Raw genomic sequence first — 26,714 nt, forward strand, 5'->3', positions numbered from 1 at the left:
AGCCCCCCTCCGCATCGTTTTCTGTGCTCCCTCCTCCTCCCTCCCTACCTCTTCCTTCCTGGGCTGCGCAGGACGTATATCTGTCCTGCGCATTGAAGGATAGGCTTCAGCCTATCATATGCCGGCGATCCCCGGACAATCAAAGGCCGGGGATCGCCGATCTGCCTTACGGCGCTGCTTGCAGCAGCGTCGTATGATGTAAACAGCGGGGATTTCTTCCCCGCGTGTTTACATTTTGCTGGCGAGCCGCGATCGGCGGCTCTCCGCCTGTTCACGGAGACACCCTCCGTGAACGGACATGGAAAGGTCGCTCGAACGAGCGGCCGTTTCCATGGAAACCCGCAGACGACCAGTTTACGCCAATCGGCGTTAGCTGGTCGTCAAGAGGTTAATGTCCCATAAGTAGCTTTGCGTGCACAAATAGTCCCGCAAAGCTACATCGCGCACAGCCAAGGGCAGTGCGCGTGCAGCTGTTAATAGTGATATCGTTGCACCCGCTGCCCTGTAAACGTCGCACCACCACGCACTATTAACAGCTGCGTGCGCACTGCCCTGGGCTGTGCGCGATGCATGGGCGCAAACCACTTAACTCCGTGGTTTGCGCCCACTATCTCTTTACACTCTCTAACCGGCTTAGCGCCGGTTAGTGAATCAAGCTGATTATGTCCAATGCACAACTGGAACATTACAGTTTTCAGCCCAGAAATCTCAAAAAAAGTAAAGTTTTTTTTTTCAACAAAATACAGCAATTGTAGTGGCGTAATAGCTGGTTGCAGACTGGCAGCAGAAGATTTGTTCTGTGTGGACCCTGGTGGTGGGTAGAGATCTCTGTTGTAGAGCTGGTGGTGGCCTGCTCATTAACCATCAGCTCCATCACAGGCTCTGCGTCTTTCTCCGCCAATGTGCGCCGACGACCCTGCTGGAAAATGGCCGCTACACGCTGCTGCACCTTTGCAGTGTGACTCCCCCTAACAGCTGGGCGCCCAGTGTGTCCACGGCCAGTGGCTAGCTGCGGAATGGACACTGATGCAGCAGAACTGCCGCCTGTAGCGGCAATGCTGCTCCCTCTCCTCTTGCCCTTGCTTTTCATGCTGCCCCTCCCCCGGCTGCCTGTGCCAGCAGACATAGTACAACTATATATATATACTTTTTTTCAAATCAGTAGTACTAGTAGATAGTAGCAGTAGCAGTAGTAGAACTTCAACTAATGGAGTGACAGCAGAGTAGCACACACTGACACACTAACTGTCTGTCTATCTGTCACACTGTAACAGCACTGCAATTAAAGTAAGCTAACGCAATACAAATTAACTATATATAACTGGTAGTAGTAGACTAGTTGTAGTAGTACTAGTAGAACTTCAACTGATGGAGTGACAGGAGCACACAGTAACTGTCACACACTGACTAACTCTAACAGCAGCACTGCAGTAACTATCTGTAGTAAATGAAGCTAACACAGTAGTAGTACTATCTGTAACAACTAACTACACAATAAAATACTGGTGTAGTACAGGTGTTTAGGAGCAATAACCCTAGGTTTAGCACAGAATACAGCACTTGCTTAGCCAACAGCACTGGAGATGTCTCTCAGTGAGCAGTCACAAGCAAGGACGAGAGTCTCATCATGGCGCCCGTCTTATATACAGGACGGCCTGGCCAGGGTTCCCCTCTGTGATTGATTGCTAGGGCTTCGGCTGGGAGCCCTCTGATTGGCTCAATGACGTCATCTCCGTGGTTACGCTATCCGGATCCGGGTACCCGAACTAGGTATCTGGACTGATTTCCGGATACCTAATACGTATCTGGATTCACTCGGATAGTGCATTCCGGATTTGTACAGCTATCTGGAATCCGTATCCGAGTTTGGATACCAGCAAAAAGTTTGGATATCTTGATAGTTCGGGTATCTGGAATCTGGATGAGCATCACTGTCTGAATCTCTGTCAACTAGAAAATGTCAGTGTATCTCTTTAAAGTGCCACATCTCAGTGAATCTCTATAGACTACCACTTACTGTATTGTTTGGGAATACCAAATATCATTGGCTGTTTTTAGAGTAGCAAATCCAGATTAATGGCTTTAGAAAACCACATTTCAGTGAACCGCTGTAAAGTTATAAATCTGAGTAAATCCCTGTAGAGTATCAATGACTGTAGTGTAAACAACCCCAGTGAGGCCTTGTTTCCATCTGTGCCCTTCTATCCGCTTCTGTCCGCTTTTTATCAGCACATCAATGTTACAGATTGATGATACATGTTGTTGAAAAGCAGACAGAAGCGGACAGAAGCGCACAGATGGAAACAAGGCCTAAATCTCTGCAGAGTGCCAAATCTCACTAAATCTTCTATAAGGGCTGGAACCCACTACAAATCGCTGCAGCGCTTTTAAACTCTTAAAGAGAACCCGAGGTGTGTTTAAAGAATGTTATCTGCATAAAGAGGCTGGATCTGCCTATACAGCCCAGCCTCTGTTGCTATCCCAAACCCCACTAAGGTCCCCCTGCACTCTGCAATCCCTCATAAATCACAGCCATGCTGTGAGGCTGTGTTTACATCTGTAGTGTCAGTCTCAGCTGCTCCCCCGCCTCCTGCATAGCTCCGGTCCCTGCCCCCGTCCCTTCCCTCCAATCAGCAGGGAGGGAAGGGATGCAGGCGGGGACTGGAGTTCTGCAGGAGGCGGGGAGAGCAGCAGACTGACACTATAGAGATAAACACAGCCAGCTCTGACAAGCTGTTTGTCAGCAACATGGCTGTGATTTATGAGGGATTGCAGAGTGCAGGGGGACCTTAGGGGGGTTTGGGATAGCAACAGAGGCTGGGCTGTATAGGCAGATCCAGCCTCTGTATGCAGATAATATTCTTCAAACCCACCTCGGGTTCTCTTTAAACCACACAAGCGCTGTGTGCAGCAATTCCTAGGTCGATTGTGATTGCGTTTCCCTCCGATTTGAAGCTCTGTACAGTAAAGCTCCTGCGGTGTTTAATTTTGTTTTTTACTATAGTCACAGTCACAAATTCACATAAGTCTGTTTTGGTCCTCACCTGTAGTAGGGCCGCGGCTGCAGGAAAAATGCCGGGGTATGGATCAGGTCCTACATTATAAACAAACAAAAGAGACCAAGTTGAATTATCCTAAAATTATAAAAATTAAAGGACATCTGTTATCAGGTTAAAAAAATACTTACCTCAGTAGGGAGAAGCCTCTGGATGGTCCAGAAGCTTCCACAATCTTCGCACGCCCCTCCAGCACTGTGCTGGGACCCTCTAAACAATCTCCGACGTTAATGATGATGATTGCTCATGTCTGCACTTCCTCCGTGTATGAGCACTGCAGCACTGCGTAGCTGCGAAGTATGGCCCACACAGTAGCACAGAGCCACTCATGCACACCCTTTACAGTGCACAAGCAGCTCCGAGCTTCTGCGCAGGTGCGAACCCACTGATGCCTTCGCAGTGCAGCTACAACACTCGTAAACAGAGGGGAGCGAAGATAAAAATGGTCTCTGCCAGCAATGGAGAGGTTGTGGAGGATCGGAGAAGCCTCTCCACCTACTGATGTAAGTATGTAACTTTTTAAAATAAAAGTTAAAGGTTTACTTTAAAGTAAACCTGTAAGGAAAAAACCTGCTCCTATGGGGTACTTACCTGGAGAGGGGGAAGCCTCTGGATCCTAATGTCTTCAGCCTTGGTGATCTAGCCCTGGCAGCCCTCAAAAATTGCGCAGGCGCAGTAGGGGCTTCAGCGTGTGGCAATATCTACTAATCCTCACTCCTGCACAGACTCAGCACAAGCTTCCCCTTGGCCTCCGCCGGAAATAGTTGAGCCCAATAGGGTCCTTTCTACTATGTAGGCACAGGCGACACACACCTGTGCAGTAGAGCAGACCCGATTGTCCTCGGCTATTTCCACCTGAGCCCAAGGGGAAGCTTGTACTGCGCCTGTGCAGGAGCGTGGATAGTTAAATATTGCTGCACACTGTTCGGGGGCTGCCAGCGCTGAATCCCCGAGGCAGAAGAGCATGGTAAAGCCACATTAGTATGCAGAGACTTCCTCCTCCTGAGGTAAGTACCCCACAGGGGCACTTTTCATTATTACAGTTTTTCTTTAAAGGAAGCCTGAGATGGGCAATTTAAAAGATTTTATACTTACCTTCCTCCAGCTCCATGAGCATCGATGATAGTTGGCCTCTTCTGCGCATGCCCAGACGAGCTGACTGGCAAGGCTGAGCCAGATTACCTGGACCAATACCAGGTGAACGGAGACACTGGGGAGGACAGCAAGGAATGCATCATGGGGCTCATAGGGCTGGAGGAAGCTCCGGGTTAGTATGAAATGTTTTAGTGTACTCATCTCAGGTACTCTATAAAGTCAATCGGACACAAAAGACAAGCAAACCGTAAACTGCCTAAATGCAGCTCCTTGTAGTACCTGTAAGTAACTTATGAATAATAAACAATGCCAGTTGCCTGACTTCTGTACTGGTTCTCTGCCTCTAATACTAGAAGTCACTGGCCCAGAATGAGCATGCAGATCAGATCCTGTGACTCTTGGGTGACTCCCCTGGCTGCATGCTTCTTGCAGGTGTGTGACTCAAACACATCTAAATACACCACAACCATCCCTGCGCAGTTAACATAAGTTTAATCACTTACAGTAATTCTTTCTGGATGACTATAGTTCTCCAGATAGCAGCGCAAGTCTAACTAGGCATGTACATGTCTAGTGTTGCTGCAGAGGGTGCGCGTGCACGCCCGCTACTCGTTCCCAATGGCATTTACATGGCAGCAATTGGTGAAGGGGAACTAGTGTTCCCCGAGCCAATTGCAGTACTTGGAATAAATGGATATGACCCCGATCAGGGGCCATGTCCATTCATAATAGTGAAAATAAAAGGAAATTAAAGAGTACCTAAATTATAAATTACAATTTGCGCTAAACCTAATAAGTTTCCAAGATATATAAAATCACACATGATAAAGTGTGATTTCCTAACCCCCAGGGTCCGTATTCCACATATGGTCTTGAAATCCCTGCCCCTAGTGTGAAATTTGGTCTTTTTTTTTTCTCTCCAAACCACAGGCATAAAGGATGCTGGGGGATTGATGTCATAACTTCACCCCTCATGTCTATGTGATCTAATCCAGAAAGCAAGGCAGGCATCTGAAATAAGAATTATAGCAAACAGACATGATAAGATGGCTGCAGCAGTTTTCCTGTATCTTCTCTGTACTACAGTTTATGAAAAGAGAAGTAATTTGATCCAGGCAGGCAAAGAGCAGGAGAGGGAGAGGCAGGGGAGTTAACCAAGCTGAAGAGATGGGCAGGAGGAATAAGGTAGTGCTACTTACAGACAGAGGCGGGACAAGATCCTCCAACGCTCAAGGCTGAGACACCAAAGTGCGCCCCTCCATCTCTCCCACCCCAGCCTCACACACTGATTGCTATGAGACTAAGAGGCGCCCCAGAGCCCCCATCACCTTAATTTCTAGTTATATGGCTTGCAGTCTCTGCCATGTATCCCCTTTTCTTTCTCTCTGCTTCAAACACAATAGGGGAATGATAGCTGAGTGAGTTGTGTGTCCCCGCCTACTTTGCGCCCTGAGGCTGGAGCCTCTCTCGCCTCTGCCTCGGCCCGGCTTACAGATATAAATGTGAGTCTGTTCTATCCACTACGATGCACCAGATGTAAACTTTACATGTTCATCTAACTGTACACAGTGCCTAGACTACATATATGTATTGCCATTCAGACCCTTTTTTGGCTGGAGGTGGTCTTTAAGAAAAAAACAAATCAAACACTTCCTGGTAACACAGCATAGTGTTTGTACCTAATGGCAAAAAAAGTAAAAATACAGTCAGGGTACATTTTAATTAAAAATTAATAAAGTGAATCCTTTCTAACCCCCCTCCCCCCAGTTAGCAAACAAACACTGTACAAAAGAAATGAGTAGGAGAAGAGGAAGATTGCTTCCTTCCTTGAGGTGAAAACACCTGTAGTCTGAAGTGGTTAAAGTCTACCTAGCATTAGTTTCCGCATGACTGGCCATTGGGGCATCTCAAAACCACACTGTGCCCCGGCCGCAGTGCCTGATCCGGTTACTCTCATCGTACTCTGATGCATTGCTCTCCATTTCCAAATAACTGAGCGATTTGTCCAGCCAGCTGATATACCTAATATAGTCAGAAGCACGGTGGCGTTTCCATGGATGCTGAGATGTCAGAGCAGCGGAAAAATAACCCCTTTCGGCCTGGCAGCAACGGAGAGGAAAGTGAAATTCCATCAAGAATGTCCTTTCCTTTCTCATTTATTCCAACTATTATTAGTTCTACAATTTCTGCACGATAAGCCGGGATATAATTGCTACTTAAAAAGTCCCCTAGGTCACTTGGCAACCGAATAAATATTGAGCATGACAAGGAACAACCAAAAGATCTTGGTCTTGCATTAGCATCAATCAGTCATCATCCCTTCCTGACCAGATGGGGGGACTACAAGTACCAGGAGGGTACATTACATAATTATTATGCATAGTTATGATTATTGCTAGTAAACTATCACTTGACTGCAGTTGTAGCTTTGTATACTGGCCAGGACGCCATCTTCACAGAGTTTGTATAGTTTTGCTCCACACTATGCTCCATCCTCCGCATACTTCCTCCTTAACAGCGGAATTTCCTCTGTAAAAGACAAAGTCTCCGGAGGATGGAGTGTGGCATGGAGCGCAGCAGCCAGAGGTGGCAACCTAGGTGAGATAACCCCTCTTGCCGTGGCATGCACCAGCATTCAGGTTCTGTTTTGCCTCAAGCGATACTGCATTTCGGGTTCACCCACTCACCATTAGGCTCCCTGCACACTGCAAATCCGTTTTGTGATTCCGATTCCATTTCCGATTTTCAATTCCGATATTCCCTGAATGCAATCAAAGGAAAAACGGAGGAAAAAACTCACCATGCAGTAACGATTAAAAATAGGAAACGGATGTAAAAACCGATTAAAAATCGGAATCGCATGCAGTTTGCAGGGAGCCTTAATCAGAAATAGTAAAAAGTTCTCTTTTTGGGTGATGCACATGACAGCAGTGACTCAACTGCTAGTTTACTGTTCCTTCAACAACCCCACTAGACGCAGATATGACCCAGGTCAGGGCTGCAGAGGTTTTCCACTTGACAGCAAATGTTCATTTAACTGAATTCTAATCAGATAGGGAACAATCAGCTAGGCATATCTGGATATAATCGACCCATGTATGGTTAGCGTTAGGCTATATATGAACATAAGACAATGACTGACTATGGAAGGGATTAGATTATGAGTTACTCTGAGGACAGTCAGTGACATGACTATGTACTCTGTAAAGTGCTGCAGAAGATGTCAATTCTTTATAAATACATAATAATAATATGGTAGGACATTAGAACTATGACTATGGCAGGATTAAATTGTGAGCTTCTCTGAGGACAGGCAGTGACATGACTACGTACTCTGCAAAGTGCTGCAGATGTCAGTGCTGTATAAATACATAATAATAATATGGTAGGACATTAGACTATGACTATGGTAGGATTAAATTGTGAGCTTCTCTGAGGACAGGCAGTGACATGACTACGTACTCTGCAAAGTGCTTTGGAAGATGTCAATGCTATATAAATACATAATAATAATATGGTAGGACATAAGGCTATGACTGTGGTAGGATTAGATTGTGAGCTTCTCTAAGGACAGTCAGTGACATATCTAGATACTCTGCAAAATGCTGCAGAATATGTCAGCGTTTTATATATATATATAAATAAATAATAATAATAATATGGTGGGACATTAGACTATGACTGTGGAATGATTAGATTGTAACCTCTTTTGAGGACAGTCAGTGACGTGAGTATGTACTCTGCAAAATGATGCAGAATATGTCAGCGTTATATATATAAATAAATAATAATATGGTAGGACATTAGACTATGACTGTAGAAGGATTAGATTGTGAGCTCCTTTGAGGACAGTCAGTGACGTGACTATGTACTCTGTAAAGTGCTGCAGAAGATTTCATTGCTATATAAATACATAATAAGATTATGGTAGGACATTAGATTATGACTACGGAAAGATTAGATTGTGAGCTCCTTTGAGGACAGTCAGTGACATGACTATGTACTCTGTAACTTAATTAATTCATTAATTCAATTTTCCCTAGTTGAATAATAAGTGAAATATGAGGTATCATTACCTGTGTTAGGATCTTGCCTCTAGTCACTGCTGATGGGCTCCTGACACACCTCAGTGTCCATCAAATTTCCTGTTCTGCTGGCCAAGTGATGTGTGTGATTCCAGTAATGTCCCTCCACCCTACCTATGCACTGCTGCCTGATCAGTGTGTCTGAGGTTTCACAAGAACTTCCCCTCCTCCCAGACCTGTGGACACCATTCTGCTGTTTGATGTAGCGCAGGTAGGAACACGAAGCCCTCCTGATAACGGCATTCTTGAATAGAAGGAAATGTATACGGAATGGGAATGAACTTTGACCCCAGGTATCCTTCGAAGCTACACAATACAACACGGCTCAAACAAAGGGGACGACATTGAGAGGTGTTGTGGGAAACTACGCCCAGCGTGACCTTGCAGGAGAGGTACCTGGTGCCGGAGGGAAGGTGAACGAGCTGCTCCGCGATGACACTGGCGACACCTTGGGACTCAGGGATGGAGAGGAGACTGGAGAGAAAATAAAGGCATGATCATTATCATAATACAGAGTTATTCAGCCGGCACTCCTAATGCTAAATTTGTTTTCAAAACATTTTTTATTAGCAGCAGACAGAAATAGTACTCGCGAAAGCATGGAACCTGTTCTGCAAGTATGGAAGTGTGGTAAAGGCCCATAACCACAATGCGATTTTTCAAAACAATTTTTGGTGTCAAAATTTTTTTCTGCAATATTACGCAATATTGTTTAGCGAAAATTCGTTAAACGATGTTTCCCGACATACGCAGCGATGTTGGATGCAATCGCGGAGGATCATTCCGATTCTCACTGACTTTCATGGGTTTTGCTGCGATCATGTAAATGATCGTTTACTTGATTGTTTCTTTACGACGGTACAAACGACACTTGTAGATTCAGACAGATGAACGCACGTCGGTGTAGATCTCCAATCCATATGGCTGTGATCTGTCTGTGGGTGCTTAGCTTAGGTGCCCATGGTAATTGCTGCGATCAGCGACTATAACTAGAGTTGCGTATACTCCAGTCACATGTAATGTGGGTGCAGGGAGAAGCCGGAAGACAGCTCTCCCTGCGCTGGGTAATCTCGGGAAATATATCAAATATTACCCTACTGGTTACCTCATTTTGGTCTCCGGGAGGGAACATATGTGTGTAGGTATATAAACATTCCCTTCCCTCCTTGCATGGCAAGCTAGTCCAGGTGACTCAGGCTCTCCCATGGAAGGCGCTCGTCCTTTTCCACTCTTCTGGGGCTTCCCCTTGCCCTGCTAGGTCTCTGGGAGGATTCATTTCTCTCCCTTCCTGCCCTGTGAGCTGGCCCACAAGTCGGTCTCCCCGGAAGGATTTAGTCCTCTTTTGCTCTCTTGGCCAGCACCTCATCTCCTGGGGCTCTGCTGCATGGGGAAAGGGGCCTGCAGCCAAGGTCCATGCCTTCCGCCACCCTACGAACTTGCCCCCTAAACCGTCCCCTCGGGCGTGACTGCTTGCTGTCTGCCCGGCATTGCTGACCCTCCCCCCCACACACACACACTGGGGCCACCGACTCGCTGTGTGCCTGGGACCAAGTCCCCAGCCCTCCACCCTCCCCTGGCCTCCAGGGGCAAGCTGGCTCTCTGGCACTCGAGCCTTGGGCCCTCCCAGGTCCAAGCTTCCCAGGGCAAGCTGGCCCTCCGGGACCCCAGCCTCCCAGGGCGTGGCAGACAGGAGATGTACAGGATATACATATAGGAGAAGTACGGGGTACACACATAGTAGATGTACGGGTATACATATAGGAAATGCACGGGGTATACAGTACATGTAAGAGATGTATGGAGTATACATATAGGAGATGTACAGGATATAGATATAGGAGATGTATTGGGTATACATATAGGAGATGTATGGGGTATACATATAGGAGATGTATGGGGTATACATATAGGAGATGTATGGGGTATACATATAGGAGATGTATGGGGTATACATATAGGAGATGTATGGGGTATACCTGTGGGAGACTCAGAGAGGCTGCACCGCGATCGCCTTCCCCGTCGGGACAGGAATTTTTCGCTGACTTTCTTGGCCTCTTCCAGTAGCTCTATGTTTTTCTTCTTGTCCTCCTCCGACATCCGGACATCAGGTAGGTTATCACGTACCAAGTCGATGACGTGTCCATTGTTATCTGGAAGAGATCTGAAGCTAAGTAAACAATGTCATCTTTTTCGTGGTTTAGCAGGTTGAGTGAGAAGCAGTAAAAAAGGGCGCATGCGGCGAGCGGGCTAATTAAGTTACCATAGATGCCAATAGAAAATATTGGTCTTTGGAAGCCGGAGCGGAACTTAGGGCGCCCGGAAAATAACGGACACTGATACAGTGCCTGCCATATATCGGGCATCGTGGGTGCCCAAATGTCAATATTTTGCGAAGCCCCAAATTTATCTTTTCTTTTTTTTTTTTTTTATTGCGCTTGTAAAAATTGTAAATTTAATTTACACTTTTTTTTTTAAAGTGCTCCATGAATTATTGTTGCCGCTTTTTTGAGGCTGCCAACGCTGGATGGGGCTGGCGGATGAAGACGGGGGAAGCCTCATTAGGAACCAGAGGCTTCCTCCTCCTGAGGTAAGTATCTATTTTTTTTCCTAAGGTACAGGTTTACTTTAAACAGAAGATGTAACATTATCTCCTAGCTAGGAGAAAACGTAGAGGAGAAAATGACTAAAATAAAAGACCTCTTGTGAGAAACATTCACAGAATTGGGGCCTTGATCTTCTCCATCTTGCAGACATAATGTTCCACCTAGAGGGACTTTCAGTTTCTAAAGTGCTGAGATGTTCTGGAGACAGGAAAATGGTCCAGTAAACTTTCTCAAGTGTTTCACTTTTGCATCCAAATGCTTTCTCTGCTTTCGCTGGTATGCATTGGCAAAGGAAGAGCATTTTTTATTAAGTATTTATCATCAAAGTGGAATCATCTTGCCAGGGCCTCTGGCCAAGCTGTGTTGACTACACGTGCGTCCTGACCACCCAGCTCCATGCCTAACGTCCTGTAGGGAGTTATTAAAGCACCTTAGAGAGTCATTCCAACCCTAAAAACTGCAGTTTCACTTAGGGGTGGAATAAGCCAATGGTTCCTAATAGTTTTTGAGGAATTCAGCTGCAACATTTTTCACCCTAAGCTCTGATGCTTCATTCACATCTACAAGGCCGGCTGTCGCATAGGTGGGATTGAGACTCCCTCAGGCAACAGTATGGGACCGAGGTTGTATAGGCCAGAACAATGCCCTCGGCCAGCAATTGGCCGTGTTGATCACTCGGTGACGTGCTGAGAACGGTCAGGAGCCGTTGAATGCACATCTTTATCAGCCCCTATGGATGAGTTTAATCTAAGTGTACGTATGTACATTAAGTCTGATTCTGTTCTCCATAGTCATTGTTTAAAAAGGAACTTTAACCCAGGATTGACGTTCATCCCAATCAGTAGCCAATACCCCCTTTCCCATGAGAAATCTTTACCTTTTCTTGAATAGGTAATCAGGGATGACTGATATTTTGGTGAAACATCTCCCACAGTGTTAAAGCAGGATCATCCACAAGGTAACCTAGCCAACTGCCTGGGGCCTAGTGGGCATCAAGGGGCCCAGCTGCCACCTTCTCTGACCACTCTCACACCTTAGCTTACCAAAATGACTATAGGGGGAAGCAAAGGCTACCACCTTGCCTTGGGCCTCATTTCACCTCCCGACCCCAAAATGTATCCGACAAGAGCTTGATGGATATGTTACGTGGCCAAGCTCCTCTACATGAATGTGTGAGTATGGCTGCACCTGTGCAGTAAGCCTCATGGATGATTGCAGGTGCTTCATGACCAAACTAGAGCACGAAGAGCAGCGTGATCTTCAAGAGTGTCTTAGGCAGCAGTGTTGGTCTCCAAGAGGACATGGGAAGCCTCTTCTAAGGTAAGTATCTCTTTTTTTAATCTCAATTCTCCTTGGGTTTGCTTTAAGGGCAAGGATTCCTACATAATTCCATTCACAAGTTCGGTTAAGCTTGTAGCCAATATTACTCACCAACAGAAATCAAGGAACTTGGCGAAGATGAAGATGACCGGGACTGGCGGTTGGATCTGATAGATGGACTGTGCGGTCTGAAAGAAAAAACAAAAGGCCCATCAGTTTTCTGATGATCTGCATGGATGGGAGAAGTCCTCCAGGACCCAAAGCAGAAATGCTGAAGTGCGCCTCCTACCCGCACATCCTCTGCTAGGCATGATTTCATTTTTGCACCTTGCTTTATCGAATGGGCAAAACGGTTTCCATAGCCCTGTAAGAGAAAGTGTAATAAGGGCCCTGCCGTAACATAGATATTATAGTAGCTAAGACTACTCCTGGGCCTTGTAGTTGAAGAGATGAGTGAACTGTGACACGACACTTAAAAAAAAACAAAAAACAGCAAACAGAGAAGCTTCCCCATATTGGAGCATTGGATTTGGTAAAGTCTTAAGCCAATGTGTTGTAAGACACAAGTAAGCTTTAGGTTAGCAGGAATGGTTGTATGGCCACCTAGCTTTTCATCCTTCCCAGGCCAGCTAGACTGGCTTCAGCCTGTAGTGTTGGTGGTATATGGTGAGCATAGCTGCCCTCCAAGCAGTTGACCCGGGTACGATTCCTGGCCAATGTATGTGAGCGTGCTTTTGACATCCTTCAAATCCCTGGAAGACAAGATCCTCCTCCCCTGGAGGAGGAGGAAGGGAGAGCTGTTGTGGGGTGCTATTTAAGGAATAACAATCAGCCAGGAGCAAGCCAACAAGCCTACAAGAGCCTAACTAAGCTTTCCCTAGCAGAGTCTGTCAGCAGCTGTCCCTTCACTAATTACTGTAGGCGAACGAGTGAGTCAAACGGCCGGTGAACCTTGCCTTTTATAAGGGGGGGGTGGGGCTCCAGGAGTGAGTGTAGTCTTATTGGCGACAATGTGCCTGCTGACTGTGATGTAGAGGGTCAAAGTTGACTCTAATGCAGCATTAGGGGGGCGAACCAAACTTCCGCAAAAGTTCGCCTTTGCCGGCGAATGCAAACCACCCAAAGTTCGCCTGGAACCGTACGCGGGCGAACCGTCCTGGCCATCTCTAATCTTTAATGCCCATCTTGGTTGTCCCTAAAAGGTACCTGAACTCACATGTGAAATGATAAGATAAACATGTGTATATATAGTGCCATTCCTGAATTGATCTAGGCCGTGTTCTTTGTTCCTCACTGTAAGGGTTAAGAATTAAGGTATGCAAATGTCAGTTTCTCTCTAGTTGGCCTAAAGGTAATGCTTACTGATAATTAATTAAAAGCCATAAAATTGGACTGTGATGCAAATACGTGCCCAGGGACACATGCACGGGTGTGAAGTCATGTTGATGTAAGTCCGGGCGAGATATGAAGGCTGAAGTCTATATAAAAAAAAAGCCATAAAATGATTGCCCAGCAAAGAGAAACTTTGGAGTGCAAGGTATAGATTAAAAAATCAATAATTCATAGATTGAGGCTCCGGAACACTAAAAGGCTGTGTCATTTAACCCAGAGCTCCCCAACCCTGTCCTCAAAGCCCACAGTACACGTTTTGCAGAAAACCACAGGAACATTCATAGGTGGGGTAATTAGTGTCTCAGTAGAGCTGATTACCTACCTGTGTAGATTTCCACAAAACATTCACTGTTGGTGGGCCTTGAGGACAGGGTTGGGGAACACTGATTTAATTGACATAATAAAAACATTTTTTTTCAGCTATTAAACACTAAATAAAACTGTAAGATAGAATTGTTTATCTCCTCAGTTTATTTTCAGTTCAGGTTTACTTTAACCTTCCTCTCCCCCGGGACAAGTAACTACTTCCCTGTAAAATCCCATATTACCTTGCAGGGACGTAACTAGCTACTACGTCCCTTCCCACTTGTCCCCCCCCCCCCCCTCGCCACGCCTGCTCCCGCTATCGCTACCGCCACCAATCATTAGCCGGGAAATCAAAAAATGGGAACACAGTTCCCATTCATTGATGTAAGTCCTCGGTTGAATGACCGATGCCGTCTATTAGCCTTCTTAGTGGTATGCTTAGCGGTGTTGAGCATACCGTTTGCTGGCCCCAGGAGTCCCCAATGCATAATTAATGTGATCTCATGCCTGTAATACCTTTAGCTAGCACTAGGCTAGCTAGTGCAAGTGTCCAGCTCCCCCCGATTGTGATCCCTCCTGATCCCCCGTTAATACATTACCCATCCTGGATCCATCGATCGCCCAGCCTTCCTGCACAGCTCCGGTCTCTCTATGGGGAGGATCGGGTTTGCGCATGACGTCATGTGCGATCCTCCCCATAATGAAGACCGGAGCTGTGCAGGGAGACTGCGCCGATCGCTGGATCCAGGCTGAGTAATGTATAAACGGGGGAGCGGCGGGGATTGGGGGGTGCCGGACAGTTGAGCTAGCTAGCCTAGTGCTACATAATGGTTTTACAGACATGAGATCACATTAATTTTACATGGGGACACGAACTGGCAAAACTGGTTAAACGGCGCTGCCACACATACTTACATATCCACGCACTACTTCCTCTTTGCGTAGTAATACTATGCATAGGGAAGTTATGCGCGAGGACATCCTGTGGCCAAAAAATAGAATTACATCTGCACACTTTTTTTTCATTAAAAGACATTTTTTAACACTTAAAATTAACCCCCTTACCTTCCACACTCCCCAATAGTTACCCACATTTTTTTTTATAAAAAAATATACAGTTAAAAAAATACATAAATAGTTACATTAGGGACTGAACTTTTTTTTAATATGTATGTCAATGCATATTACTATTACTTTATAAATTATGGGCTCGTAATTAGAGATGGATGCAAAACTGAAAAAATGCACCTTTATTTCCAAATAAAATATTGGTGCCATACATTGTACTGGGGAAAAATTTTAAACATTGCAATAACCGGGACAAATGGGCAAATAAAATATGTGGGTTTTAACTACGGTAGCATGTAATTAAAATCTCTCGTCCGATTCCCGAGAGATTCCATGCTGAAATTGATCGGGAATCGACCTGTGGTGCATGGACAGCTGACAGATCTCTTTCTAATCAGATTCAACCAGAGAGAGATTTGTCTCTTGGTCGAATCTGCCCAACATCTCTAGATGTATGGCTACCTTAAGTGCTTGGTTGGGCCATGCCTTCTTGGGACATACCAAGGACTAATGCTGGGTACACACAATGCGATTTCCCGCTCGATCAGTACCCCAGGGATGCAACGCGTTTCGCAGGCTAGGCCCGCTTCATCAGGCAATACGATGGGGACAACAACAGCAATTCGGATATAGCAAGTGAATTGCCTCTGTTGTCACTTGCTATATCCGAATTGCTGTTGTTGTCCCCATCTTATTGCCTGATGAAGCGGGCCTAGCCTGCAAAACGCGTTGCATCCCTGGGGTACTTTACAATAAATGTATGTATTTATCTTCAGACAGTCTTTCGTGTCTGCTTTATGGAGGTGAGTCCACCGCTTCCTCCAAGCGAATTTTAAAGGTTTTATTCATTTTTATCCTGCTGGCGCTTCTGTTCTCCTATTGCATAACTGAGTCCACCCCTAGGTGGAGGGGTGACCTACCCCTTTCTTTCCGATCTACAGAGAGCGACTTCTCATTCTGAGTGAGGACAGGTTTATTCTCACCTGCCTACAAAGTGGTTTTCTATGTGGTAACCCATGTTTGTGAGTATATTTGTCTACCTTATCATTATCTACATTTGTTTTTGACATACTACACTATATTGGGCTCTTGGTTTCCCTCCCATTGAAGAGCATGCAAATGTATTTGATAACAGTGGTTCAGAGTCTTTGGTAAAAAATAGGGTCTGTTCTAGTCCGCAAGAGCGGTGTCAGACAGTGAGATTGCATAATCAAGTTGAAAACACTAGGGGGGGAGGGCCCTGCCAGAGGCGTACAATCTAAAGAGGGATAGAGACAATAGGTGCATCTTTTGAGGGGGGTGCCCAGCAGAACGTGTTATGGTACTAATGTGGGGGGGTAGGGGAGCATGAAAAGGTAAATCTTGAATGAGGGCTCGTTTGAAGGTGTTAAAGGTAGAGGCAAGTCTGATGGCTGGTGAAAGCAAGTTCCAGAGAGTGGGGGCAGCCCTAGTGAAGTCCTACTATCATGCATGGGAGTGAGATATGCGCAGTGCAAACAGACGCAGGTCTTTGGAGGATCAGGGGGGTGGGCAGGTATGTGCCTGTGGACAAGTTTGGAGATGAAGGTTGGGCAGGTCCTGTGCACCGATTTGTAGCCCAAGTACAGAATTTTGAAATTGATCCTGAAGTGGATGGGGAGGCGGTCCAGGACTTTACGGAGGGGAGTTGTAGAAGTGCTGTGATGAGATGTGGTTGGACTATCAGATTATACTATCCTATCCAGAGCCAGACTATACTATTCTATCCAGACTATGGTATCCAGAGCCTTCCTTCTACTTAGGCAAGTCAAACCTGTGCCACTTCTGGTTTGCTTTAAACACACTAACACTGAAAAATAGAATGCCATTCAATTCTTGGCCTTTTTTAGCGTTTGTAAGTGTAGCAGTGAAGCTTTACAATTACTTACCGGCTTCTTTCCAGGCAGTTTCCCTCGAGCACAGTATCAGGTTCAGGAAGGATTATAGCCGGTGGGATGCAGGCCCGAACCCCCTTCTCCACCTCCTGTAATAGACCGTACAGTTATAAGTGATGTATAGCTATGTTGCCTTGTTTATCCTCCCTTTATGTTTGTAAGTGAGACCATCTCATAGTAAAAGTAGCACTATTCACTTGTAACAAATGACACCCATAATGCACCACTTCAGACTGGTTACCCCCATTGCCCTGAAGCGAAGCATTGTGAGTCCTGCTTTTCACACTGAAATGACTTCCCTTGTTTATAACAGGAGAAAAACGCTATACAGATATTAACACACATGTCAGACAGAAGCCTGGTGGAATTCCACTGTTCTACTTTCCAGCTGCATAAATAAATTTGCATATAAAATGAGCATATTCCTGCATCTACAAGGAACTATTTGCATCTCAGTGTCTATGCCCAGTCATCTTGTAGTTATATAGGTAATGGTTCCCTGCAGTAAGGGGCGGACCTTATATGACGCCTCCTGAACCACGTGTGTGAAGCGGCACCTTCCAAGGGGCGGCACCCTCACAAATTTGCCTCAGGCAGCAAAAAGTCTAGAACTTGCCCTGCCTGCAGTAAGCCACATACTCTGCACAACAAAGCTGGACTTTAACATCTGGACTGTTTCCAGCTGACACCAGTGCCATGAAGGCAATGTAAAGTAAATCTGTGTAAAAAACGAACTTAGCTGAATGCAGGAACAGATGTAGTGAGTGAGAGGGACTTGCCTAACAACTGTTTTCTATTTTGTGGTCCGTAGATTTCCTGATTCATGCTTTCACTCTCTCAAGGGGCTACAGGAAACCTTTGTGCCCTGCATTTCCCATCCTCCGTGAATGTGAGATGGACTGTTGGTTCCCCTACACCAGTGGTTCCCAACCTTTTTGAAGTCATGACACATGCCAAATGCTCAGTTATCTGTGACACATCACATATGTATAATAGAAAAATACTAATAACCACGAAATGGATAGAAATACACTTAAAAATGAAGTCTAGAACCTTTTAGTAATATTAATAAAAACAATCAGTGGGACAGTTAGGCCTCCTCATTTTGGAATGCTTGCACAGCCCTGACAAGCTGTGTTTTAGCTGTGGTTCGACTCCCTCCATTCTCCCTCTCATTCTTGATTATTCTTGAATTTAAGCTTTTAGGTCGAATGACTTTCATATAACCCACCATGCACCATTCAATTTCTGACAAAATTTATCTGATTTTTTTCAACCTCTGATCAATTTTAGTTGAGAAAAATGACAATTTTGATCAAATGTATCTATCAGAAGAAAAATGTATCTCAATATTTTTACACAGTCTACTATATTTTTAATTGAACTGGGTTAAAATCAAATAGACAAAATGTAACGTTACAACTAAAACATTTTATTTTATGCCAATTTGAGGAAATGATCAATTGTATGAAAAAATGTAAAGTTTTTATTTATTATTTGTTTAAGAAATTTGATCAGATTGACCATTTTTCTCAATAATTGTCGAACAGAAAGGGTGAAAAATCAGATCAATTTCTTCAAAGACTGAAAGGTGTGTGTTAGATGAAATTCTTTCAACCAAAGAAATTGTCTTTGAAAAATGGACAGCTGGGATCTATGTGTAGTGTTTTTGACTAGTCAGGATTCAGGAACAGGTCCTAGTAGGAGCCGTTAAGGTTTAGGTAATAGTGATTATCTCTTTACTCTGTAAATAGCTGTAGAAGATGTCAGTGCTGTATAAACACATACCGGTAATAATAATATGGTAGGACATTAGACTATAACTATGGTAGAGATTAGTTTCTGAGTTCCTCTGAGGACAGTGACATGACTATCCTATTTAATAATATACAATTGTCCCTGCGTCCCATGCCCCTGTGTCAGTGCTAGTGTACTCTATAAACTGCTACAGAAAATGTTGATCACATTTTAACTAGAAAATAAACTTTGTATTGGATCAGGGAGCAGTCCTCGCAATGTGAGATCCATGACAGCCCCTCTTCATATCCACCTCATGGCAGATAAGTCACCGGATGTTTTGAACTGAGTAGTGGTCCACCATCTGTGCAGATATTGGAAACACAGCCAAGCGAATCCCGTCCTTTTATTAATGTGAAAATGTAGAAGAATGCGGCTGTATTTAGACTCCACTAAATGTTACAGCAAATTAAAACCATCCCGATCGTATTAATAGCGCTGAGAAAGTGCCGCTAGTTAAATAAACTTTTATATTTGGCAGAACTTTCGGGTTGTAAAGACTACGGGCAGCCAGATGAGCAGAACTACTATTCCCAGAGTGCCTGTTATGGAGTGTCTATGCTCTTGCAAGACACGAAAGAGGAAGAACAGGTCTCAGCAGTGGGGGATGCAGAGGTTGCGACTACACCGGGGCCCTCAGGCCTCAACCACAGTATTATCTCTTTATAGGTCCTGTACTGGTAACAGTCACTTCTATAGATGCTTTGAATAATAGTAATCATTAGCAAACTGTTCCCCATCCCCTTCTTGAACCTCTGACACTGTGGTTGCCATTGGCAGGTTTTGGTGCGCCGTATCATGCTTGTGGGGCCCCATGTAAAACTTGCACTGGGGTCCATAGCTCCCTAGCTATGCCACTGGATCTCAGCATGCAACATTCCATCATCAGGGGCATAACAGGGGGAGGGGAGCAGGGTCTATGGGGATCCTCTATGTTACACCCCTGATCATTACACAAAGGGATTGATTCATTAAGCTGCGCTGCTAAAGCAGCACTGTTTAAAGTGAACCAGAGACGAAGCACCCTCATGTATTTTACCATATACACCAGTGGGAACATTAGAGAAAACACCTACCCTGCTCTCTGTTTCATTCTTCACTGCCCAGCCTGCTTGTTATCAGTCCTGATAAAATCCCCGACTGAGCATTCAGTCTGGCTTTGCTCAGGAATCATTACAGCTGAGTCTTCTCTGATGTCTGTTCAAGCCCAAGTCTGCCCCCTTCTGGCTCTGCTTTCCCCTTTCTGTATACTTGCAGCATCACAGAGAGCGGTTATGAGATGGGAGGAGCTGCTAATGTAAAGGGTATATTGAAAACAATTATTTTTTTTTAATCTATGTTTGTTAGTCATGGTTAGGTTTTTAGAAATGGTGATTTCATTTTGCACACTAAACAATATGCTTTTCTGATTAACTGTGTTTTGCATGGAGTTTCAGTAAAAAACCCACAAAAAAACGGCACACCAGAGCGGTGAAAATACCAGTAGTATTTATTTTGTAAAACCTATCGGGGGATATGTTTATTTTGTGCCAAAGTGTTCATCTCTGGTTTCCTTTAATGAGAAGACAGAGGCGTAGCTAAGGGGGGCAAGAGGGAACATATGTGCCCAGGCGTAGTGATTTAAGAATGCTCAGCGGCTGCCTGCTGCCACTGACAGCATATCTACCATGATGCACAGAATGAATAAATCATCCTATGGCCTTTTCCATCCCAACCCACCAGAAAAACTAGATACAGCAGTGGAAGAGAACATGCCTGTGTAATAGATTGCGGAAAAGCCGCCGCGCGGACTGGCAGCGAGGCGGCTGGTTCCGCATTCGGCTCAGCGGTTTGCACGCGCCGGCGTGCGTCTGATGTGGCTGGGCCTTCTAGTGCACACAGATTGAGGAATACGCGCGCGCGCGCGGAGAGGCGGAACCTTTATGACAAACGGAGAGGGATCAGCTGACCAGGTTGGGTAGCTGATCTCAGAGCGGGCGGCTATTGGTTGATCAGCGCTGGGTGGCGTCAGGGAGCGCCGCTCTCTATATAGTTATTGCTGGTCAGTCTCAAGTTGTCTGCCATTGCGAACACTTACGTGAAAGCACTCAGACCAATAGTCAGATCCCACAGTGTGTTAGAACCAGGAGAACCTGGGAATTCACACTGAGCCAGATTACTACTGTGTTATTATTGTGTTATACTTCAGACTAGTTCCAGGGTGTCGAGACCACGGACCTCACACTGTGTTATCATTGTGTTATACTTCAGACTAGTTCCAGGGTGTCGAGACCACGCACCTCACACCCAAGACTAGAGACACTGTGTTACCATTGTGTGTTATATCTCAGACTAGTTCCAGGGTGTTGAGACCACGGACCTCACATCCAAGTCTAGGCATTGTTAGATATCTGTTATCACCTTTTGCTTCCCTGACTATCCTGCTGTTTACTGATTCGGTACCTACGCATATCTGATTACCTGTTGCCAACTCTGCCTGCCCCTGGTTACCGAATCAGCTTTCTGTCTCTGTACTTTATCTGTCCGTGTGTTGCCGACCTGGCCTGTCCGACCTAGATCCCTCTCCTTAGAGTGATAAGTTCCAGTCCTGCTTGTGACACCCGTTTTCTAGGTGTCACTAAGCTACTAGGCCTTTCTGCTAGTCAGCCTGGGCTTCTCCCCTTTTGGAAGTCTCAGGCTGGTGGAAGGTTTACAAACTTCCCTGTGGGAGACAAGTCTCATACAATCAAGGACCACCTGCTCCTCGGGGGGTCTCACTCAAATTATTACTGTTGCACCAAACACTCACTCTTTATAGGTGTCCAGAAGTTAGTCATATATCTGTATTATCGGTGATTCTGCAGATCATCAATAATCGGGTATATATATCTGTATTCTTGGTGATACTGCAGATCACCAATAATCAGATTCTCTCTGTGTGCTGACACTGATCATTACAGCCTGGCTGGGATAAGCCCCACTCCCTGCCTGAAAGAAGCCCGCCCTCATCGAAGAAATTGAGCTGAGGTGAGCTGCGTGGCTGGCAGGGAGTGCCGCCAAGAGTGCGGACAGCGCTGTCTACGTGTGTAAAGGAAAGCTACTGTGCATGTGGCAGCCACTAGTTCCAGGACAAAGGTTTTGTCAATCCATGGCTTTGTCAGTCCACGGTTTCTCTGTGACCCGTGGCATTTTATTATGTAACAGAAGAGAGGTGCCGCTGCAAGGATAAGGCCTCGTTCACATCAGGGCCGTTTCTGTGCGCTTTTCACAGCTCATTTCCCTGTGCGTTCAGCAAGGTATTGATTTTCCCATGTAACTAAATGTAGCTGGTTCACATCTATGCGCTGCGCTGAGCAGCGTTACAAAAATGTATTGGTGCATGCATTTCTGTGTGTTGAGCTGTAAAGCACACATCAATGCAAGTGAATGGGTGCGCTTTTTAAGCGCATAGAAGCGCGTACAAGCACATAGAAGCGCATGTGTTTTTTACCCCATTTGGAAAAAAAAATACATTTACATAGAAAAACAAAGCTTTATTGACAACTGATACTGCTACATTAAGCAAAACGTGCCTTAAAGAAGCGCAGCGCAATGCACAGAAATGCGCACAAAAGCGCGCACAAGTTTTTCAGCGCAGCAGATGTGAACGAGGCCTAAAGAGCCACGGACTGACAGACAGGTGAGATGCTTCTCTGCAAGACTTTTCAGGAGCCACAGGGAGCAACAGTTGAGTCGGGGGGATACCAGGTGGACCCCGGCAGCAGGCCTGGAACTCTGGGACAATTGCCCAGGTTGCCCTTATGGTAGCGCTGGCACTACCCTGATGCCACACTACAACTTGCATAGTTATTATGGAGGCAGTTTGGATAATACCTTCTCTGCACCCCCCCACTAAGCCACCGCATACAGATGCCCCTGCTTTGGCGTGCTCGCACCACAACCGCCGCACTAAGCAGCCACCCACGCTAAGGCCCCACCCACAGGTGCTTCCGCGTCCGTGCATATTTACAACCTTCAGTATATAGGATGAGTTTGAAAGAATACTGTACAAAATCCATAAACCATGAGATTGGAGCCACATGGTGATGGGCTGGTTGCAAGCAGTGCACGGCAATTGAAAGCTAACCAGGAAGTGAGTGGAGGTGACGTGTGTGCCAGGAGCGGGTAACGTATATCAACATTTCAGCTGTACTGCCTGTTCTGTATATTAATGTACAGGATATGATGGAGGTGAGGAAGGGCCAATCCAGGATAGTTACGCCCCTGGGGTCAAGCATGCAAATAACTAGCCTATTTCCCTTTTTTATTTTTCTGCCTCAACACAGTTAACATTTAGGTTTGCAAATGACAGCTTTTGAGTGCAGGGGATACATAAAAAAGGTCAATAGTTCATATATTTTAGATCTAGGACAAGGAAAGACTGTGTAATTGAACAGAGACAATAAAACATTAAATCTACATTTTAAGTTTTTAAAGGGTTCTGTGGAGGGGGTTAAAAAGACAAAATTCGACACTTACCTGGGGCTTCTATCCGCCCCCTGCAGCTGTCATGTCCTGCACCGGCGGCGGAGAACGTCGGATCATAGATGGACGGTGCGGGACATTGCAGCTACAGAGGGCCGATAGAAGCCCCAGGTAAGTGTCGGATCTTTTCTTTTGAGCCCCTCCACAGAACCAAACAAAAACTGTGTATAAAAAAGGGTCATTTTTAGGAGTAGGTGGATCGATACAATTGTTTCTCAGCAGTTTATTTTCACCTAAGGTTCACTTTATGTAATCAGTCACTTACCCTTGCAGGGGCAGAGTTGGGAATGTGCTGCCCATCTGCCATCTCCTGGGGGTCTCCGGGCACAGTTGGCATCCTGAAGAAAGGGCACTGAGATGGAAGAGCCCTGATTCAAGACAAAAAACGCCCAGCTAGATCCACACGAGCAGCTTTCCAGGGAGCTCATCTGCTACTGCTACATGCTGCCAAAACACAAACAAAGGTGACATTAGAACCTCAGAACCTAGTATGGATTTATTTATAGCTGCAAAAACCGAGAAAGTAGTGGTGAATGCTCTTGGATTGCAGAGTCCAAGGTTAAAATTCTGGACAGAGCAATATCTGCAGGGTTTGTAGTCCTCTCCAGGTGCCTGAATTGCTATATCTGTGTCGCAAGTGTGAGGAGCTCATGCTTGCTACACAGCCATGACAGTTAAAGTGTAACTGTCGGGCATAAATCAAAAATCAATTCTTCATTTTTATCTGGTAAACAAGTAATAAGGATGCTAACCAGGCAATCCAAAAGTTAAAATCACTATTACTTTTCTTGTTGATAAATGATCATTCCCCAGTTTACCTGACTCTTATTTGGTACACACAGAATTTGGTACACAAAAAGGAAGTTGCAGGGCATGCTGGGTTGTCCTTTTTTGCTTCTCTAATTTCCCCTCAGACTTACAATAATACAATACAATACAATAACATTTCTATAGCGCTTTTCTCCCATAGGGCTCAAAGCGCTTAGGCTCTCTCAGATTCAGTAATTGGTAGTAGGATGAAGTATTCACACAACAAAAGTTATATTTCTGCAAATGCCAAACTGAACAGGTGGGTTTTCAGTCTGGATTTAAACACATCCAGGGATGGAGATGTCCTGATCTGTTGAGGTAAGGAGTTCCAGCATAGGTGCAGCATGACAGAAGGCTCTGGGACCAAAAGTTTCCAAGTGGACTCTGGGTATGAGTAGATTACTAGAACCTGTGGATCTGAGAATGCGGGGATTGCTACGCAGCTGCAACATATCTTTCTTGTATCCAGGGCCTAGATTATTCAGGGATTTAAATGTCAGTAGGCCTGATTGGCTGAAGCCTCTTTCCCTCCTGTTTTCCCCTCCCACACCTCTGTTCCTCTCTGATTGGCCAATATTTCTCATGCTGAGACAATGCACTTTCTATAGTGAAGGGCGGGCAAATCAGGCAGAGGAGAGTAAGGGAGGAAATGACATCAGGATTGGCTTCAAAATAGCCACACTTAAAGAGACTCCGTAACAAAAATTGCATCCTGTTTTTTATCATCCTACAAGTTCTAAAAGCTATTCTAATGTGTTCTGGCTTACTGCAGCACTTTCTACCATCACAGTCTCTGTAATAAATCAATGTATCTTTCCCCTGTCAGACTTGTCGGGCCTGTGTCTGGAAGGCTGCCAAGTTCTTCAGTGTTGTGGTTCTGCTATGAACTCCCCCTTCCAGGCCCCTCTATGCACACTGCCTGTGTATTATTTAGATTAGGGCAGCTTCTCTCTTCTCTCTTATCTTTTACAAGCTGGATAAATCGTCCTCTGAGCTGGCTGGGCTTTCACATACTGAGAAATTACAAACAAGGGCAAAGCTGTTTGCAGGGAGAAAAGAGCAGCCTGAAACTTCAGTGCATGAGAACTGCAGGGGGAAAGAAACACACAAATGATCTCTTGAGATTCAAAAGGAAGGGTGTATACAGCCTGCTTGTGTATGGATGTATTTTCTATGTGTGGACATACTGTACATCAACCTACTTCCTGTTTTGGTGGCCATTTTGTTTGTTTATAAACAAACTTTTTAAAACTGTTTTTAACCACTTTTAATGCGCAGAGGAGCAGCGAAATTGTGACAGAGGGTAATAGGAGATGTCCCCTAACGCACTGGTATGTTTACTTTTGTGCGATTTTAACAATACAGATTCTCTTTAAAATGGAAACGCTAAGAAGGATTTTCTCTTTTTTTACTGTAGAAAACTCACTAAAATCAAAACATGGACAGTGCAATACATATTCTATGTAAGTAGAGCAAGTATTTATCTACTTATATACTGTATGTGTTTTTCTTTTTCTGAGATAGTATGGCTGACAGCTCCTCTTTAAAGCGGAATATAACCCTGCATTTCAACTTTGCTCTAAAACATTATTTACAGTATATTATATGCAACCAGCATTTTTTTTTTTTACTAGACCAGCATTGGAAGGGTTACACAGGGCTTTAAAGTCCCTGGAGATTTCTGCAGACGCATCCGAACTTGAGTTAGATACTTTTTGTTTACATAAATGTATCTAAGTGTTTATTGTGACTCATCTCTCTCACTGAGAAGGAGTTGGAGGACAGCCAAAGAGTGTGTAACATTTCTAAATATATACATATAACTAAATAGAATGTAACTATCTGAACGTCTGCACCGAACTTAAAACCTCTGTGTTTAACCCGTCCAATGCTGGTCTAGTAAAAAAAAAATGCTTTTTGCATATAATATGCTGTAAATAATGTTTTAGAGCAAAGTTGAAATGCAGGGTTATATTCCGCTTTAAGGCACCTGTTTTTTCACTGACCTGAGGAAGCAGGCAAGTACCTGCAAAACGTGTATTTTTTTGTCGATTTTGCTCAGATAAAAGACCTTTTTTTCAATAGACTGGTCCAAATTCTTAAAAAAGGTAAGATTACCTCTCTGTTCATAAGATCAACAACTTTATTATCCTGTCTTTTAAGCATTGGGTGCCTCCACCACTGTTTTAGCATCTTGTCTCACATCTTTAGAGTTGATAAGTTTGTCCTAAAGAACATTTGGAGTGTGACTGACCAGTTCCAGTTATAGACCTGGAAACCCTAGAAGGACTGCCAGGCAACTAGATTTGTTTAAAAAGGAATTAAATATGGCACACTCCATATCCCTTTCAGTTCAGGTGTCCTTTAATTTTGGCCCTTAGACGTAGTGGAATGTGGGACAGATGTTTCGGAACCTATGCTGCTAGACATACACAGCAGAAATAAAGAAATATATATATATATATTGTGAAGTTTAGAGGGGGTCGCAGCCAGCACGCAGTACACAGATGTATAAAACAAAGTCTGTTTATTGTGCAGTAGAAGAAAACAGCTTCAGCTCAGCAGTAATAAGTGGAAAATAACAGTTTAGCTTACTTCAGCTTGGTAATATAAAGTCCAGTAGGATCAAACAAAGTTCAGTTTTCATCAGGCCAATACTAGTGTTGGGCGAACAGTGTTCGCCACTGTTCGGGTTCTGCAGAACATCACCCTGTTCGGGTGATGTTCGAGTTCGGCCGAACACCTGACGGTGCTCGGCCAAACCGT

General features: G+C 44.9%; 2 protein-coding genes across 4 annotated transcripts in view; one reads left to right on the plus strand and one right to left on the minus strand.

Moving 5' to 3' along the window:
* The window catches only part of LOC137537658 (CD276 antigen-like), a 401,520-nt gene that overhangs the window by 166,182 nt on the left and 208,624 nt on the right, over positions 1 to 26,714 (plus strand). The window lies entirely within an intron of this gene.
* Positions 1 to 26,714, minus strand: part of IRAG1 (inositol 1,4,5-triphosphate receptor associated 1) — a 205,557-nt gene that overhangs the window by 74,669 nt on the left and 104,174 nt on the right. Inside the window, exons 2-7 of the mRNA XM_068259568.1 lie at positions 23,404 to 23,582; positions 16,833 to 16,927; positions 12,271 to 12,347; positions 10,213 to 10,386; positions 8,633 to 8,710; positions 3,045 to 3,094 (exon numbers count right to left, since the gene is read on the minus strand). Of these exons, the coding sequence (XP_068115669.1) occupies positions 3,045 to 3,094; positions 8,633 to 8,710; positions 10,213 to 10,386; positions 12,271 to 12,347; positions 16,833 to 16,927; positions 23,404 to 23,475 (546 nt within the window). The 5' untranslated portion in view covers positions 23,476 to 23,582. The remainder of the gene's footprint in view (positions 1 to 3,044; positions 3,095 to 8,632; positions 8,711 to 10,212; positions 10,387 to 12,270; positions 12,348 to 16,832; positions 16,928 to 23,403; positions 23,583 to 26,714) is intronic.

This window comes from Hyperolius riggenbachi, chromosome 11 (assembly GCF_040937935.1).
Source record: "Hyperolius riggenbachi isolate aHypRig1 chromosome 11, aHypRig1.pri, whole genome shotgun sequence".
Taxonomy (NCBI): domain Eukaryota; kingdom Metazoa; phylum Chordata; class Amphibia; order Anura; family Hyperoliidae; genus Hyperolius; species Hyperolius riggenbachi.